Below are 19,616 nucleotides of genomic sequence, written 5' to 3' on the forward strand. Positions count from 1 at the left end.
GTATGTATTTCCACACTGTGGTTGGAATAATACTATGAAATGGTGTAAATTATGAAAATGCCCTTTTAATGTAAGAGCTGTTTGTAAAGACTGCCAAAAATGTCAGCCTGTTTTGGGTGGGATGGTGTCATCACCGGGCGGTTAATTAGTTAATAGACAATTTTAAGAAGAGTTCCAAACTCTCTGCAAATAACAGCTTGTTTTCGGTTTTCCCCTCCCCAATTAGACCACCCGCTAAATAGAGATGATTTGATGTTGCATTGGGCCTGTAAAACAAACGTATTTGTTTACCTTTTGTTAATAAAATACTTTTTCTGCTAACTGTTCCCTCTGTAAGTATTAAATTATAGTTTTTAATCCCATTAATGTGTAGCAGCTAATTGTATAGGCTATATGTTTGTAGATCGACTGAGGTGAATAAAGCCACAGCAACCAACATGAAAATGGCAGGGCAAATGTTTGATGTTCTCCAAATATAATTTTTAAATTGTATAGGAATGCAGTAAATCATTTACATTACATTTTAGTCATTTAGCAGACGCTCTTATCCAGAGCGACTTACAGTTAGTTAGTGCATACATTATTTTTTTCATACCCCCTGTGGGAATTGAACCCACAACCCTGGCGTTGCAAACGCCATGCTCTATCAACTGAGCTACAGCCCTGCCGGCCATTCCCTCCCCTACCCTGGACGACGCTGGGCCAATTGCGCGCCGCCCCAGACAGAGCCTGGATTCGAACCAGGATCTCTAGTGGCACTTCAACTTTCTTAAATGTACGTAGAAAATTAGCAATTACATTTTTTGTTCACCAAATTCCACACTCTGACCTCCATGCAAATATTCCTCACTTCGTGGGTTTATTTTCATGGACAGATTTTGGGCTGAGTAAAACCTCTCGCTTCGCCTCTTCCTCTCTGATAAAGAGGAAATGGGGGAGAGAGTGGTGGAAAAAGAAGACTCCCTTAAAACACGCCACTTCGATACCGCTACGACCGGAAGAGACTTTTCGCTAACACTAATTTAATTATCCTAACCTGCTACGAAAAATTCACTTCCGGTCGTAGTGTATCGAAGTGGCGTGTTTGTAGGGAATCTCGGAAAAATAAACCCCAATCCCACTGATATTCACAGCTGTCAGTTGGAGGAAAAAAAACACTGTCCATTTTTGGGAGGAACCACTGTACAGTATTTTAACAACCAAGACGAAGAAAGAGCAAATCCTGGAAATATCAACGTCGTTTAGAAGCTTCTACGAGCCAGGCGAATCTCTTTGAAAAAGCGTGACGTGAAGAGCTGTGTCAGTTTGCTCTGTCACATTATAAATTGGGGTTGGCTAGCTAGTAGCTGGCTAACCAGCTAGCCAGCTAAATTTATACTGCTCAAAGGGATTGGTGTTCTCTTTTGCATTGGGATCATTACACCGGAAAGGACATCTCAGGATTCAATTAAACCTCATTTTTATGTTTTGGGTCCCAAGAAAGGGTAAGAGCCCAGGGTCATAGCTTTTCGAGTTTAGAGGGAACATGGGGTTCTCTCGCTACTAAGCTAGCGCTAGCTAAGTTAGTATAGCTAGTTACTGGCTAACTAGTATGAAATGAAAAGGAAAAACGCAAACCATCCAGCAGCAGCTAACACCAGTGGTAACGTTACTTAGCTAGTTATTGCTAATAATAGCTAACTAGCTACCAAAGCAAACACTTTCCCAATGACAATGTGTTTAGCTAGCTTGCACAGGAAAGTAGCTAACTAGCTACCTTTCTAGCTTGGAAAACGCTGTGTTAACTATGCTAACTACAGTAACTAAATTAACTTTATCCCCGCCCGGGTAGTTAACTTGGCTAGCTACTGTAGCTAACGTTAGGATCTAGCTAACGTCTCCATCTGTAACGGTAACTGACGTTAGCTCCCTCGGCGTTTAATTATTTAGCTAGCTAGCTAACTAGGTATCTTAGCAGCTACAATAGTTTAACCACATATAGTCAGAACAATTAGTTAGTTATATATATTTTTTATTAACGTTACATCTGCAAGGGGCCATAGCTTACAATGATGGATAGTTAGTAAGTTGAGCTAGCTATCCTAATTGGGTCATCGTGGAGGTTTATGGCCACTGTCAGACTTATTACCGCCGAGCTAGGTAGCTAGCGTGAGCTGATTCAGTATCTGGGCGTTTTCTTCTTGTGACTTAACTGTGCCAACCACTAACGTTACGTGACCCTGGTAACGTTACACCTTTGTCAGAACACACACACCTATAGCTAGCTAACTATTTGTAAAATTAACTTTGACAACTCTAACGGTAAAGCAAATATTATTAATTTATAGTTAACCATATCAAGCTGAATGGGTAAAGCCTCCAAGCCCTGTGCTTAGCTGGAACTTTTACCTACGTGTAACCAGCTAACTTCAGCTGTGTAATGCTGAATTGACGCTTTCCCCAAAACAATGTCAACTGTAGCTAGTCTATGCTTTAGAAAAAAGATGGCTAACTAGATATGCATCTTCACTTGTCATATTGAGTATTTAGGCCAGGTATCAATTGGCCTTTACAGGGGTGGGGTACACAATAAACATGCCTCAGGCGATAGTTGAATAGGCTAGTGTTTGATTCGAGGATATAACTAGTGTCAGTTTGTGGACCTCATGTAAACTTTTGCTACCTTACAAGGCAACTTGGAAAGGATCTTGACTCTTTCTTTGCATTTTGCACAAGACCACTTGAGCTTTCTAGAACTTAATACTTGTAATATTTTGCTTGTTTGTCAGCACCTGGCCAATGTCAGCCGCAAGTGTTTATCTTACACCCTTATAGGACCCAGACATCAGTGACCATGGCAGACTATTTTGTAGGAATGCACTCCGTTACCATGGCAGGCTATTTTGTAGGAATGCACTGAGTGAGTGTGTTCCTCTGTGCACACAACATGCATGCGGGTGCTTGCAGGGAAGTTTGCACATCCCTCTCAATTCAGGGTTATTTGATTGAGTTTCAGCTACGTCCTGATAATATGCTATGCATTACATTGTACTATGTCCAAGGACATATTCAATACTGAGATTCCAAGCGATACATCATCAAGCAGTGGTATTTTCTTGGTCTTCAAATGATCTTGAAATTGTGATGATTTATTAATGTAAACAGTGTTAATGTATTAATGTAAACAGTTTCTTCATGTAAGGTGATAGGGCTGTCAGATCCACCACTATCATTCATGTATTTTGTTTTTCAGATTTTTCCCCACACTTTGTTGTTCTAATTTGGCCCTGAACGTGTTGGTGGAGCTGCAGTTGCACAGAAGCCATGGGGACACCAGGTAGAAAGCGTGCTCCTATCAAGGACCGGTTTTCAGCTGAGGATGAAGCCCTTAGTAGCATTGCCCGGGAGGTAAGTTAACCATCCATTTCAAGACGGCCTCCCTGCTTTAAGTTAATTTCTGTGATTCTTTCTTAGCTTAAGATCTTAAACTGGTGTTACTAGCTGACCTTCCCTCACACTGTAGGCTTATGTATAGTGCAAAAGTGATTTAGTGTGTAAGTCACATTGGGTTTTGTTTGTGGTGACACTGAAGACATGTATTTTCCAGAATGCGGTCAAAGACTAGTTTGAATTGGATGATTTATGAAAGGATGCACGGCAAGCCATCTTGGATGTATTACTTTAAATGTAGGCTTCTCAACCCATACCCAACAACACCAACTGTGGTGAATGCAGCGAACAGCCCTCTGAAGCATACCCTGACACATGTTTACACATAGCTCTGCTTAGTCTGAGATGTGCTTGTAATGTGGATATTCAGGTTCCTTCAAGTTCTTTCAGCTCTGGCGAGTGCAGACAGCTGGTTTGCAATGCTGTAGTAGGATTGACTTGAAGAGATTTAGGGAAAATGGAGGGCAGGGGCGAGGAAGGTGGGATGGCCTGTAATGACTTGTCCCAGGATTATTCCATGTTCCTCAACTACCCGGCTGTCATTCCTGGCCTTTTCGTAGAGGCTGTGAAACTCTTCTCAGTATACATAGTAGGCCCATGCATTTGTTGTGTAAATGTTATTGTTCATGGCTATTTTGAGAACTAATGTGCTGTATTTGCATAATTATGTGGCTAGATGAAACTATGCCACAGGGTGGGAAAAGCCTAAATGATCAGCAGAATAGATTTTCGAGTCTATGTGATTGACTGCCTTGCTTAACTTGCAGAAGAACAGAACACAGGATCTCATATAGACTTGGAGTGAATGTTGTCTGAGCTCTTGTGAAGTGCCTCATACTCGGGGACTTCTTGGTGGTGCCTCATACTTTGGCACAGAACACAAGGAGACATTTTCCGTCTTTAATCATACAAGCCTGTCATATAGAATCATGAGTCATCTGACCCACCCAGCCAGGTCCTGTCCTGAATGAATCAGGGTTTCTTTGTGGAGAGAACTAGATGTGCACAGAACAGTGAGGTCAAGTGAGTGTGTGCAGTGGGTCCATAAGGCCAACCTCTCTCCAACCTGTCACACACCACCACTCCCCTCCAAACAAAGCCCCAGAACACATCAGTCATTGCATGATGTCAGTCATCCTCTCTTAGGCTATGAGAGTGCTTGCCTGGTCGTGCTGGGCACAGATCACTGTCCTGCTGAGAAGCACTGTGAATTTGAGCCTGCGCTATCACCACTCCATATTGGAGGCCACTTACATTGCTGGGCAGTCAGTCACTTGAAATACCAGCAGCTGGCTTGCAAAACGATCAACCAAGTATGAGGATTCAACACATATACTGTAGGCCTATCCAGTTTTCCTCCTAAGGATCAGGATGTTAGAGATATCAGTATGGGTGTATTTGATCTAGGCTAGACTTACTGTGCCATTGATTGTTAGTGAATGTGTGGGAGTCATAGTTCATAGTCCATATTATACAGTTTCAGTGCTATGCTGGTTAATGATAGCTGTAAGCCATGCAGAGGACCACTGAAGAGAATGGCACAGTGTCACACTGTGTGAGTAGAACATAATGAATAGAACAGGCTTGGAACCTCTAACCCTGGCAATTTGTCTGGTAAACTCATGGGCACACACGCAATGGCTGCCTGGTATTGTGATGCAATAATTTCCATGGTAATGTAGAATGTCGACACTCATCTCGGTTTGTTCTGAAATCGTTTCTGTTAGAAACATAAGGTTAGCTTTCCTGCAACATTATTTTGTTGGGGCCTCCCCCAGTGGCGCAGCGGTCCCGGGCTGTGTCGCAGTCGGCCGCGACCGGGAGACCCATGAGGCGGCGCACAATTGGCCCAGCGTTGTCCGGGTTAGGGGAGGGTTTGGCCGGGATGTCCTTGGCGGGCCGGGTGCATGCACTTTGACACGGTCGCCAGTTGTACAGTGTTTCCGCCGACATATTGGCTGGCTTCTGGGTTAAGCGAGCAGTGTGTCAAGAAGCAGTGCAGCTTGGCAGGGTCGTGTGACCTTCGCCTCTCCCGAGTCCGTACGGGAGTTGGGACAAGACTGTAACTACCAATTGGATATCACGGGAAGAAAAAGGGGTTAATCTCTGATTAAATTTACAGAATTTATTGCAAATCATAGGATTCACCCAAATCTATAGGATTCATGTAATATTGAATAAATATACAGTGCATTCGGAAAGTATTCAGACCCCTTCCCCTTTTCCACATTTTGTTAAGTTACAGCCATATTCTAAAATGGATTAAATCCTCATCAATCTACACACAATACCCCAAAATGACAAAGCAAAAACTGGTTTATCTTTTTTTTGCTAATTTATTAATTTACATAAGTATTCAGACCCTTTGCTATGAGACTCGAAAACTGTGGTAAATTCAATTGATTGGACGTATTTGGAAAGGCACACACCTGTCTATATAAGGTCCCACATTTGACAGTGCATGTCAGAGCAAAAACCAAGCCATGAGGTCGAAGGAATTGTCCATAGAGCTCCGAGACAGGATTGTGTCAAGGGTACCAAAACATTTCTGCAGCATTGAAGGGCCCCAAGAACACAGTGGCCTCCATCATTCTTAAATGGAAGAAGTTTAGAACCACCAATACTCTTCCTAGAGCTGGCCTCCCGGCCAAACTGAGCAATCGGGGGAGAAGGGCCTTCATCAGGGAGGTGACCAAGAACCCGATGGGCACTCTGACAGAGCTCCAGAGTTCCTCTGTGGAGATGGGAGAACCTTCCAGAAGGACAACCATCTCTGCAGCACTCCACCAATCAGGCCTTTATGGTAGAGTGGCCAGACGGAAGCCCCTCCTCAGGCACATGACAGCAAAAATGCACCTAAAGGACTCTGACCATGAGAAACAAGATTCTCTTGTCTGATGAAACCTCTTTGGCCTGAATGCCAAGCAACACATCTGAAGGAAACCTGGGACCATCCCTATGGGGAAACATGGTGGTGGCAGCATCATGCTGTGGGCATGTTTTTCAGTGGCAGGGACTGGGAGACTAGTCAGGATCGAGGGAAAGATGAACGGAGCAAAGTACAGAGAGATCCTTGATGAAAACCTGCTCCAGAGTGCTCAGGACCTAAGACTGGGACGAAGGTTCACCTTCCAACAGGACAACGACCCTAATCACACAGCCAAGACAACGCAGGAGTGGCTTAGGGACAAGTCTCTGAATATCCTTGAGTGACCCAGCCAGAGCCCGGGCTTGAACCCGATCGAACATCTCTGAGAGACATGAAAATAGCTGTGCAGCAACGCTCCCCATCCAACCTGACAGAGCTTGAGAGGATCTGCAGAGAAGAATGGGAGAAACTTCCCAAATACAGATGTGCCAAGCATGTAGCGTCATACACAAGAAGACTCAAGGCTGTAATCGCTGCCAAAGGTGGGGCCAGTATAAAAATGTATGCACTCACTTAACTGTAAGTCGCTCTGGAAAAGAGCGTCTGCTAAATGACTAAAATGTAAAATGTGCTTCAACATATTACTGAGTAAACTGCATGAATACTTATGTAAATGTGATATTTCTGTTTCTTGTTTTTTGTAAATTAGCTAAAATTTCTGTCAACGTGTTTTTTCTTTGTCATTATGGGGTATTGTGTATAGATTGATGGGGGAAAAAAACAATTTAATCAATTTTAGAATAAGGCTGTAATTTAACAAAATGTGGAAAAAGTCAAGGGGTCTGAATACTTTCTGAATGCACTGTATATTAGCGTTTTACGCTTCATGTCCAAATCATACTTATTTTCCACTAGTGCTAGCTGTTGGCTATACAGCCGATTAGACACATTTTCAGCCGGCTACTTTTTCTACTTAAATTAACTAGGCTACTTTTCAATTCGCTAATATGAAGAGCCCTCTCCCGCTAGAATGAACGATACGCATCTTCTAGCGATCTATTGATAGGACCAGCGCCTGTCAGTCAGAAAGTGAGCGATGACAGGGAAACACTGCTGGTTTGACAGTTGGCTGTCTGTCCCGCCTCTCGGTACCTGGGTGTGTTGTGTGCGCTGTGGTTGCAGTCAAATGTCTTTATACTGAGGGAGAGAGCATGAATTTGCACATCCCATATAATGTGGTAAAGATTAGTCAAAATCCACTTAGCCTGTTTTCTGGCACGTTCATTTATTTTCTTTCACGTGCAGGGTCCGACATTAACGATGGCCTGCTGCCCCCGGGGCCAGTAAAAACGTGTTTGTTGGGCCAGTGGATCTCGTCAGTCGCTGATCCGATAGTGCCAGTAACTTTTCAGCGCATTTTTGCATTCCATTTCAATAGTGTCCAACTGCAGCTTGCAATTCAGGGAGTTCCTACATGTGGGCATTCCTGCATCTTCGAGCTGTCCAGAGCAAAAATACACACCCGTCAATCTACTCACTTGGCTTAAGTGTTGACAATGGAGTAGTCAACTGCTGCTTTCTGTGTAGCAAAGCCCATGTTTAGCACCTGCTTTATTCTTTAATTATACCTGTATTGCTGAGAAAATGCCTCTTAAAAGGAAGCTTGAAAACGGTGGAAGTCCGCAGACTTACAGGATCCTTTAAAGGTCCAGTGTAGTCAAAATTATGTTTTTCCTGTGTTTTATATCATATTGTACAACAGCTGATGAAGCTAGCACTGTAAAAGTGTGAAAACCTTTGATCAGTGTTATTTCCTGAGTTGCTGGTTGAAAATCCAAAAGTAGCGTTAGAATGTACCAGTGGCCACCAAAATGGAGCTTGTTTGGCATAAATGTCTTAACCTTTAGCCTGGTTGGCTACTTTTTCTATTTGGTTGGCTATTCCATGTGCTTGTGGAAAACACTGAATCATCCTAAAGTATTGTGTAACTCAATGATGTTACTTATAGATTATTTAGATATGAAGCATGAAAGTGCTAATATAGGTACCATTGCATTGGATTTGTGCCACAAATGCTAAAAGGTTAGCATTTGAAGCAGTGTCCAGGTAATCAAAACCAAAGCATTGGTTGCTGTCATACCTGGTCAATAGACTGCTTACTGTGTAAGAACATCAATATGTATGAACTATCTTTTAACAACGGGGGGGAGGGATTCTTTAAAAAATAAATCACCTAATAGCAGGAGCAGCACCATCTAGTGGTCAGAACCTGTTAATATCAGGATGTAGGATTGGCATGGGGTGTGCAGGGTCAGTGGATGGCTTTTAACCACTTCTTTGGATTCCTCCTGTCTCACTCATTGTTAGAAAAAAGTTAAGTCCAAATCGGATGTTAGGTACTATAATTACTGAATATTATATGAATCCTATAAATTCAAATAATGCTTCCAGAATGCTTATCTTATCTGTTTCTAACTACAGAAACGATTTCAGAACAATCTGAGATGGTGGGTGTCATGGCTTGCTGAAATGACATCGAACGACCCTGATGCTAACTGATGTGGCTCATGCAATGGAATGGATTTTTTGTAATGTCAGTTGTTGGTTCAACAAATCACAGCACAGATTGATTCATTCTATTTCAATAGTCACAGTGCTCCATTGTTAGCTGTCAGAGGAAACTCACTGGCAGTGGTTAGAGAGAGAAGTAGCATTATCCTATCACTTTATGTCAATAACTTTATTCCCGCTTCCTATGTACACATGATGTATGTAGTTCATGATGTAGCCTATGCCAAGTTTGATCCAATTGTGGATAATCATGGATAAGAGTAGGTATATTTCTGCAAATACACATTTCAAATTTCACATCCTGTTTTTTTTTATTTTTTATGAAATAGTTGTCCGTTTATTTTGTGTTGTGGTTGAAGTCGAATTTCTTTACACGAAGGGAGATAGCGTGATGCTCCTTCATAGTTTGTGTGTGAATTTGCACGTCTCATATAATGTGGTCGAAATCCACATAGCCTATAGTTTTTGTGGTGTATTGTTTCATATGCAGCCACGGAGTGGTGGCACATAGGCTATTTACTGTACTTTGATTGACGAACAGCAAGCTTGACTAATTTATAAAAGGTGTCTAACTGAATAAAGTCAATCTCATATCCTTGCCATTCATAAGTCATACAACGTAGTTATCAGAAGTCACGTTAGAGTTCAGACATTTGCATTTTCAAAACGCAGACCATTAAAAAAAAGCATTTAACCATTTCACCTTCGTTTTTGTATTGAAAGTGACTTTTTATTTTTATTTTTTTAGTAGAGTGATCAGGGGCGTGCAATTGTAGTTTTCCTTTTCATCAGAAAATAGCTTAATTTTCATCAGATCACAACAGAAGTGCAACACTATATTTTGGTAGCAGCCACACAAGTCAATTAACTTACAATTTGCAAAGAACGATACATGGCCATATATTTCTAATGTTTATCATAGAAAGAATGTAGCCAGCTACATTTCCTAATGTTTAACTTGAAGTTAATCTTGCATTTTACCGGAGAAAAGTAGGCTACACCGAGAAAAGTACCAGAGAAAAGTAATTCCCTAATTAGCATACTTGTAGGCATTTTGCCAATTTATCTGCAGAGAAATAATTAAAACATTCAATGACGATGGTTAATCCTCCTCACTACAGGAAAAATAAGTAGGCTATTTTATCCAAAATATAAGAAAATGGATTGAATTTAAAAGCTAGTGATAGTTATATGGTATTTTCAAAGATATTGATATAGGCCTACTGATTTTAATCAGTCTTGACAATGGAGTATGTCAACTACTGAGTTCTGTGTCGCAAAGCCCATGTTTAACACCGGCTTCATTCTTCAATCATACCTGTATTGCAGATAGCTGAGAAAATGCCTCTTAAAAGGAAGCTTGAAGCCTGTGGAAGTCAGCAGACTCAGAATTATTTAACCCTTTACACTCGTACCCGTATAGTGTAGAAAATGGCAGCATCATGCTATCAATTACATCAGAGCTCTGCGCTACACTTGTCACGTGAGGTGCTGAAGATGAGAACGGCTGTTAGTCAAAACCCATCCCACCTGCTAATTGGGCAACTTTTGCAAATGTTTTGTTGACTGAGTGAGGGAAATGCTGTGAAATTAAGAGGACTCAATGTATACTGAAGAAAAATATATAAACGCAACATGTGAAGTGTTGGTCCCATGTTTCAATAGCTGAAATAAAAGATCCCTGAAATGTTCCATACGCACAAAAAGGTTATTTCTCTAAAATGTTGTGCACAGGCCATCACACAAGTCCTGGCAGCACCCTCCTGGCAAGACATTGAGGTCTTTGAAGCTATCACGGCATCACTTAAGCCCCTCCAGGATTTCACAGATCTCCTGTCAGGAGAGACATACGTGAGTGTGTCCTATCTTAAGCCGGTCCTCCATTTGTTCAAGACGGAGGTTCTGAACTCAAAGAGGGCAAAGCCAAACTGACCCGACAGATTAAGATGAGGGTCCTCAATTACCTGAATATATACACCGACCCTGAAACAGATGAGCTGCTCACCATGGCTACCTTTCTGGACCCAAGGTTCAAGACCCACATACATGAGCACTGAGAAGCTGGTGGAGGTGAAGGTGAGAGCTGCCTCCGAGACAGAAGCCCTCCTGGTAGGGAACACAGCCGTGGGAGACTTCTCTCTTGAAGAGGATCAAAGTGAGAGCGAGAAAGAAGCTGCCACTGCTCCACAATCAGCAAAGAAGTCCATGAAGAGCCTTGGGAGCTTCTTTAAGAAAACCAGTAGTGCACCTGCCTTAAGAACCCAGAGACAGGTCATCGAGCAAGAGCTGGACAGCTACACTCTGATGATGGCAGCAGACAGTGAGGCTGATCCTTTGGAGTGGTGGCGAGTTCACGCAGCCAACTTCCCACAAGTGAGTTGTCTGACAAAGAAATACTTATGCATCCCTGCCACAAGTTCGCCCTCTGAGAGCGCATTTAGCACTGGGGGCAATGTGCTCACATGCCACAGGGCTACTTTGAAGCCAGAAACTGTCAATAGGCTGGTGTTCCTGGCACAGAACTTGTGAAGAGCGAGGCAGTGAATTGTTACATGGTGAACTGAGAAATATTGACTGTCTGGTTAATGCTTACATTTAGATTTTAGTCATTTAGCAGACACTCTTATCCAGAGCGACTTAGAGGAGCGCCTGCTCAAGGGCACATCGACAGATTCTTCACCTAGTCTGCTTTGTGGATTAGAACCAGCAACCTTTCGGTTACTGGCACAACGCTCTTAACCACTAAGCTACCTGCCGCTTGAAGTTAGTTTGAAAAGGTTTACAACTTGAATTCATAATGACCGGTGTTATGCTGAAAAAAGACTGCACTTATATTAGGCAGGAAAAAGTTTTAAAAAAAAACATCCTGAGTACTTCATATTTAACTCCTATACCTTTGTTTTATGTTTGTTTGCACAGGTTTACCACAGAAGTAAAAAAAAAAAGGTGCAATGCCCCCTTTCTGTTTGAGGTTAAAAGCAATATTTTGTCATTTATCAACTTTGAAGGGCTCATAAAATGTTCGTTTAAAAAAGAAATTGTACAGTATATCGTGATATTATATCGTTATTGTCCGGACAGTGGAAAATATAGTGATATAAATTTTAGTTCATATCGTCCACCCCTACTGGGAATACAGATATGCATCTGTTGGTCACAGATACTTAAAAAAAGAAAGTATGGGCGTGGATCAGAAAACCAGTCAGTATCTGGTGTGACCTTCATTTGCCTCATGCAGCGTGACACATCTCATCTCCTTCGCATAGAGTTGATCAGGCAGTTGATTGTGGCTTGTGTAATGTTGTCCCACTCCTCTTCTGTGGCTGTGTGAAGTTGCTGGATATTGGCAGGAACTGGAACACGCTGTCGTACACGTCAATCCAGAGCATCCCGAACATGCTCAATGGGTGACATGTCTGGTGAGTATGCAGGACATGGAAGAACTGGGCATTACATTTTCAGCTTCCAGGAATTGTGTACAGATCCTTGCGACAGGGGCTGTGCATTATCATGCTGAAACATGAGGTGATGGCGACGGATGAATGGCACGACAATGGACCTCAGGATCTCGTCACTGTATCTCTGTGCATTGAAATTGCCATCGATAAAATACAATTGTGTTCGTTGTCCTTAGATTATGCCTGCCCATACTATAACTCCACCACCACCATGGGGCACTCTGTTCACAACGTTGACATCAGCAAACTGCTCGCCCACACGACGCCATACACGCTATCTGCCATCTGCCCGGTACTGTTGAAACACAGGATTCATCCAGCGTGCCAGTGGCCATCGAAGGGGAGCATTTGCACACTGAAGTCGGTTACGACGCCGAACTGCAGTCAGGTCAAGACCCTGGTTAGGGCGACGAGCACGCAGATGAGCTTCCCTGAAACGGTTTCTGACAGTTTGTTGAGAAATTATTTGGTTGTGCAATCCCACAGTTTCATCAGCTGTCCGGGTGGCTGGTCTCAGACGATCCCGCTGGTGAAGAAGCCGGACGTGGAGGTCCTTATGACTTTGGAGGCGGCTTATGGTAGAGAAATTAACATTACATTCTCTGGTAACAGCTCTGGTGGACATTCCTGCAGTCAGCATGCCAATTGCACGCTCCCACAACTTGAGACGGCTGTGGCATTGTGTTGTGATAACTGCACATTTCAGTGACCTTTTTATTGTCCCCAGCACAAGGTGTAATGATGCTGTTTTAATCAGCTTCTCGATATGCCACACCTGTCAGGTGGATGGATTATCTTGGCAAAAGAGAAATGCTCACTAACAGGGATGTAAACAAATTGAGAGAGAACCTTTTTGTGTGTATGGAACATTTCTGGGATCTTTTATTTCAGCTCATAAAACACCGAACCAACACTTTACATGTTGTGTTTATATTTTTGTTCAGTGTAGAATAAAAAACAGATGAATTCCCAAAGCTGTTAGTTGTCGATTGTTTATCACACGCGCGCCGCACTCATGGTCCTTGCTATCTGGGGTTTTTTGGGACATCCCTACCCCATTTTGAAGTTGAAATTTAAAATGGTTAAGGTAGGTAGGGTTTAGGGTTTACGGTAGGGACGTCCCAAGGATTCCTAGAATGTACAAATAATGTGAATGTCAATGCATAATGCAGTTGGAAAGGCCAATACATTTTAAAAAAATCATTATGGTAATGCTTACATTTTTGTAAGTTTTTTCTTCTATGGGCTATTACAATTAAATATAACATTTAGGTCATTAAATTACAATTTGCATGAAAGTCCTTGAATTTGACTTGCCAATATCTGTATGAACCCTGTATATGATACTTTTTCAGCCCCAATGGAAGATAAAGTAATCTGCTATTAAAATGATGCGCGCATCATTCGCTTTCATGTCTGATCTTGACGCCGGAGAGTATTTGTTTTTCATTCGGGCCAGTAGCTTTCAGTTGGCACTGGCCCGGTGTGCCTCTGGCAAATTTACCTGAATGTCGAGCCCTGTATGTAAAGTAGTTCATGATGTTGCCTATGCAAAGTTCAATCCAATTGTGGCCTCATTGGGCAATAGTAGGCAGGCCTATTTCTGCAAATACGCCTTTCACATTTTTGGGGGATAACAAAGGTAGAAAACGTTGTCTGTTATTGTGCAATACGCCTGATTGAAACTTTTTTGTTGGCTGTCAAACTATTTATTTACCTATGCTTGGGCTATTTTATGATTGGGTGTTATCACACGTAGCAGCATATAATTTAGCAACTTGTGTAACATTCCGTCTGATCTGATAAGGGGAGGGTTTTAAATGATTAGCCTAATGTTTGTTTCCATGGCAACTATAAACAGTATTCTATTGAAGATAAACAAACTCAACTTTGAAATAACATCCAGGGAGTGCCAACTTTATGGAGCCTTAGATGATCTAGTCTCGTGTTAGTAGAGTATCCGATCTGCCCGCTGATGATTAGGGTTTTGGAGGTGTGTATTATTGTGCATTTGTGCGGCTGCTGCTGCTCAGATTACTCCTCTCCAGTCCCATAATGTGGGTACTGGGGGAGGGAATGCTGGGGGCCGGCCGGACGGGCAGGGCTATAGATAGGACAGCGACACAGAGCTCAGGTCAGACAGCTCGACAGGTGCAGCGCAGAGGAGCCAGCCATCTCCTTCTCTCACTCCCTCTCTTCTCAGACACACACAAGTGTTTCCACTCGAGCCGGCTGTCGGCTAAACAACCGATTACAGACTAATTTTAAGCCAGCTTTGAAGGTTTCTTCGAGTGCAGTCGCAAAAACCATCAAGCGCAATCATGAAACTGGTCGCAAAAAACATCAAGCGCTATGATGAAACTGGCTCTCATGAGGACCGCCACAGGAAAGGAAGACCCAGAGTTACCTCTGCTGCAGAGGATAAGTTCATTAGAGTTAACTGCACCTCAGATTGCAGCCCAAATAAATGCTTCACAGAGTTCAAGTAACAGACACATCTCAACATCAACTGTTCAGAGGAGACTGTGTGAATCAGGCCTTCATGGTCGAATTGCTGCAAAGAAACCACTACTAAACGACACCAATAATAAGAAGAGACTTGCTTGGGCCAAGAAACACGAGCAATGGACATTAGACCTGTGGACATTTGTCCTTTGGTCTGGAGTCCAAGTTTGAGGTTTTTGGTTCCAACCGCCGTGTCTTTGTGAGATGCAGAGTTATTGAACGGAGGAAACCACCGTGAAGCATGGAGGAGGTGTTATGGTGTGGGGGTGCTTTGCTGGTGACACCGTCTGTAATTTATTTAGAATTCAAGGCACACTTAACCAGCATGGCTACCACAGCATTCTGCAGTGATAACCCATCCCATCTGGTTTGGGCTTAGTGGGACTATCATTTGTTTTTCAACAGGACAATGACCCAACACACTTCCAGGCTGTGTAATGGCTATTTGACCAAGAAGGAGAGTGATGGAGTGCTGCATCAGATGACCTGGCCTCCACCCAATTGAGATGGTTTGGGATGAGTCGGACCGCAGAGTGAAGGAAAAGAAGCCATCAAGTGCTCAGCATATGTGGGAACTCCTTCAAGACTGTTGGAAAAGCATTCCAGGTGAAGCTGGTTGAGAGAATGCCAAGAGTGTGCAAAGCTGTCATCAAGGCTATTTGAAGAATCTCAAATATATTTTGATTTGTTTAACACTTTTTGGGTTACTACATGATTCAATATGTGTTATTTCATAGTTTTGATGTCTTCACTATTATTCTACAATGTAGAAAATAGTAAAAATAAAGAAAATCCCTTGAATGAATAGGTGTGTCCAAACTTTTGACTTATACATTGTACTTGTATGTAGCCTAGGCCTACTGGTTGTATGAATTTGGGATCTATCATCCCACAACTGTCCCAGAGTCTGTTTTGGAATAGGCTAGTTCATTCTCGACAAGCTGACCAATAGAATAGGTAGCCTAAACCTTTCTACTATAGTAGATTGACATAGGCTAGTGATTTTGCTTTTCGTTACTCATCTTGTTGGCTGAGGAAAAGTAAATCTGGACAGTTATTCTAACATGTTCAAAGGGCACATCAGAATTCGGTAAGAAGGACCACACATCATTGCATCCTCGACTTGCATGTTCTGTTAATATGGATTACCACATTCTAAATGTGGTTTCTGTCATTCTGAGCACCATGGGTGGACGGCCTAATCAGGTTACGTAGCCAATGCATATGGGCCCGGTAAATTTAAAATGTCCGGCGCAACATTTTCCTAACGGAAACCCTGGTGTATCTGTGTGTTTGGATGTGAGTAGAGTCCAGTGTGTGTGCGTAGTTAGTGTAAAAAAGGGTCAATGCAGGTAGTCCGGGAAGCCATTTGATTAGCTATTAAAATTTTTACATTTTAGTCATTTGGCGGACGCTCTTATCCAGAGCGACTTACAGTAGTGAGTGCATACATTTTCACACTGGTCCCCCGTGGGAATCGAACCCACAACCCTGGCATTGCAAGTGACATGCTCTACCAAGTGAGCCACACGGGACCGAGGCTGAAAAGATTTAGCAGTCTTAATGTTATGGCTTGGGGGTAGAAGCTGTTCAGGGTCCTGTTGGTTCCAGACTTAGTGCACTGGTACCGCTTGCCATGCAGTAGCAGAGAACAGTCTATGGCTTGGGTGGCTGGAGTGTGACAATTTGTTGGGCCTTCCTCTGACACCGCCTGTTATAGAGGTCCTGGATGGCAAGGAGCTTGGCCCCAGTGATCCTTGAGAAAATTGTAAGATGTAGAATTATGTTAGTCAGTCCATGTCTTTATGAGACTACTCAAATTTACCATGCTCCACTCTCCATCTGTGTGGGATGGCCACCGCTTTACGGGCTCCTGACCAATTGTGCTTTTTTTTGCGCCGTTTTTATTTTTTATTTTTTTATTTTTTATTTTTAGGTTTCCTCCAGATGTGACGCTTGGCATTCAAGCCAAAGAGTTCAATCTTGGTTTCATCAGACCAAAGAGTCTTGTTTCTCATGGTCTGAGAGTCTTTAGGTGCCTTTTGGCAAACTCCAAGCGGGCTGTCATGTGCCTTTTACTGAGGAGTGGCTTCTATCTGGCCACTCAACCATCAAGGCCTGATTGGTGGAGTTCTGGAAGGTTCTCCCATCTCCACAGAGGACTCTGGAGATCTATCAGAGTGACCATTGGATTCTTGGTCACCTCCCTGACTAAGGCCTTTCTCCCCCGATTGCTCAGTTTGGCCGGGCGGCCAGCTCTAGGAAGAGTCTTGGTGGTTCCAAACTTCTTCCATTTAAGAATGATGGAGGCCACTGTGTTCTTGGGGACCTTCAATGCTGCAGAATTTTGCTGGTACCCTTCCCCAGATCTGTGCCTCGACACAATCCTGTCTCGGAGCTCTACGGACCATTCCTTTGACCTCATAGCTTGGTTCTTGCTCTGACATGCACTGCTAACTGTGGGACCTTTATATAGACACGTGTGTACCTTTCCAAATCATGTCCAATCAATTGAATTTACCACAGGTGGACTCCAAGTTGTAGAAACATCTCAAGGATGATAAACGGAAACAGGATGCACCTGAGCTCAATTTCGATTCTCATAGCAAATGGTCTGAATACTTATGTAAATGTGATTTTTTTCAGTTTTTTCTTTTTCGAATAAGGCTGTAACGTAACAAAATGTGGAAAAAGTCAAGTGGTCTGAATACTTTCCGAATGCACTGTACATTACCGGCAGCTTTAGGATAGTAAAGGCAGAATCTGAAAAGGCCAGAAGGAGCTGGAGGAGAATGGTCAGGTTACGTTTTTCTTGATCTCTGGCTCCCTCTTGAGTCATTTGTGTTATTTAATCAAACAGAGGGCTTAAAGCATCAGACAAGCTAAATGCATATAGTCGATTTTATTGTAACACAGATGGTGAGTTTTATATATGGAAAAATACACAGATTTTTAAAGTATTTACCAAATAAACTAAAGTAAAAAAAAATAAAAAAAAGTAACATAATAAAATAACAATAACGAGGCTATGTACAGGGGGACCGGTACCGAGTCAGTGTGCGGGGGTACAGGTTAGTCGAGGTAATTTGTACATGTAGATAGGGGTAAAGTGACTATGCATAGATAATAGACAGCGGGTAGCAGCAGTGTAAAAACAAATGGAGTGGGGGGGATGACTAGCAGAGAGAACAGTCTATGACTTGGTTGACTGGAGTCTGACAATTGTTTGGGCATTTGTCTCACACCGCCTAGTACAGTGAGGGAAAAAAAGTATTTGATCCCCTGCTGATTTTGTACGTTTGCCCACTGACAAAGAAATGATCAGTCTATAATTTTAATGGTAGGTTTATTTGAACAGTGAGAGACAGAATAACAACATATTCCAGAAAAACGCATGTCAAAAATGTTATAAATTGATTTGCATTTTAATTAGGGAAATAAGTATTTGACCCCCTCTCAATCAGAAAGATTTCTGGCTCCCAGGTGTCTTTTATACAGGTAATGAGCTGAGATTAGGAGCACACTCTTAAAGGGAGTGCTCCTAATCTCAGTTTGTTACCTGTATAAAAGACACCTGTCCACAGAAGCAATCAATCAATCAGATTCCAAACTCTCCACCATGGCCAAGACCAAAGAGCTCTCCAAGGATGTCAGGGACAAGATTGTAGACCTACACAAGGCTGGAATGGGCTACAAGACCATCGCCAAGCAGCTTGGTGAGAAGGTGACAACAGTTGGTGCGATTATTCGCAAATGGAAGAAACACAAAATAACTGTCAATCTCCCTTGGCCTGGGGCTCCATGCAAGATCTCACCTCGTGGAGTTGCAATGATCATGAGAACGGTGAGGAATCAGCCCAGAACTACACGGGAGGATCTTGTCAATGATCTCAAGGCAGCTGGGACCATAGTCGCCAAGAAAACAATTGGTAACACACTACGCCGTGAAGGACTGAAATCCTGCAGCACCCGCAAGGTCCCCCTGCTCAAGAAAGCACATATACATGCCCGTCTGAAGTTTGCCAATGAACATCTGAATGATTCAGAGGAGAACTGGGTGAAAGTGTTGTGGTCATATGAGACCAAAATCGAGCTCTTTGGCATCAACTCAACTCGCCGTGTTTGGAGGAGGAGGAATGCTGCCTATGACCCCAATAACACCATCCCCACCATCAAACATAGAGGTGGAAACATTATGCTTTGGGGGTGTTTTTCTGCTAAGGGGACAGGACAACTTCACCGCATCAAAGGGACGATGGACAGGGCCATGTACTGTCAAATCTTGGGTGAGAACCTCCTTCCCTCAGCCAGGGCATTGAAAATGGGTCGTGGATGGGTATTCCAGCATGACAATGACCCAAAACACACGGCCAAGGCAACAAAGGAGTGGCTCAAGAAGAAGCACATTAAGGTCCTGGAGTGGCCTAGCCAGTCTCCAGACCTTAATCCCATAGAAAATCTGTGGAAGGTTGCCAAGCGTCAGCCTCGAAACCTTAATGACTTGGAGATCTGCAAAGAGGAGTGGGACAAAATCCCTCCTGAGATGAGTGCAAACCTGGTGGCCAACTACAAGAAACAGGGTTTTGGCACCAAGTACTAAGTCATGTTTTGCAGAGGGGTCAAATACTTATTTCCCTCATTAAAATGCAAATCAATTGATAACATTTTTTTACATATGATTTTGTTGTTGTTATTCTGTCTCTCACTCTTCAAATAAACCTACCATTAAAATTATAGACTGATAATTTCTTTGTCAGTTGGCAAACGTACAAAATCAGCAGGGT

At 42.8% G+C, this 19,616-nt stretch overlaps 1 protein-coding gene across 16 annotated transcripts in view; it reads left to right on the top strand.

Annotated features, from left to right (window-relative positions):
- Positions 1-1,006: 1,006 nt before the first annotated feature.
- Positions 1,007-19,616, top strand: part of lrrfip2 (leucine rich repeat (in FLII) interacting protein 2) — a 68,562-nt gene continuing 49,952 nt past the window's right edge. For 3 of the 16 annotated variants that reach the window (XM_041866128.2, XM_041866118.2, XM_041866119.2), the window contains exons 1-2: positions 1,010-1,484; positions 3,233-3,387. In XM_041866128.2, the coding sequence (XP_041722062.1) occupies positions 3,304-3,387 (84 nt within the window). In that variant the 5' untranslated portion in view covers positions 1,010-1,484; positions 3,233-3,303. Of the gene's footprint in view, positions 1,485-3,232; positions 3,388-19,616 lie in introns of all 16 variants that reach the window. The other 13 variants (XM_041866129.2, XM_041866131.2, XM_041866130.2 and 10 more) reach the window with 8 other exon arrangements.

This window comes from Coregonus clupeaformis, chromosome 37 (genome assembly GCF_020615455.1).
Source record: "Coregonus clupeaformis isolate EN_2021a chromosome 37, ASM2061545v1, whole genome shotgun sequence".
Taxonomy (NCBI): Eukaryota; Metazoa; Chordata; class Actinopteri; order Salmoniformes; family Salmonidae; genus Coregonus; species Coregonus clupeaformis.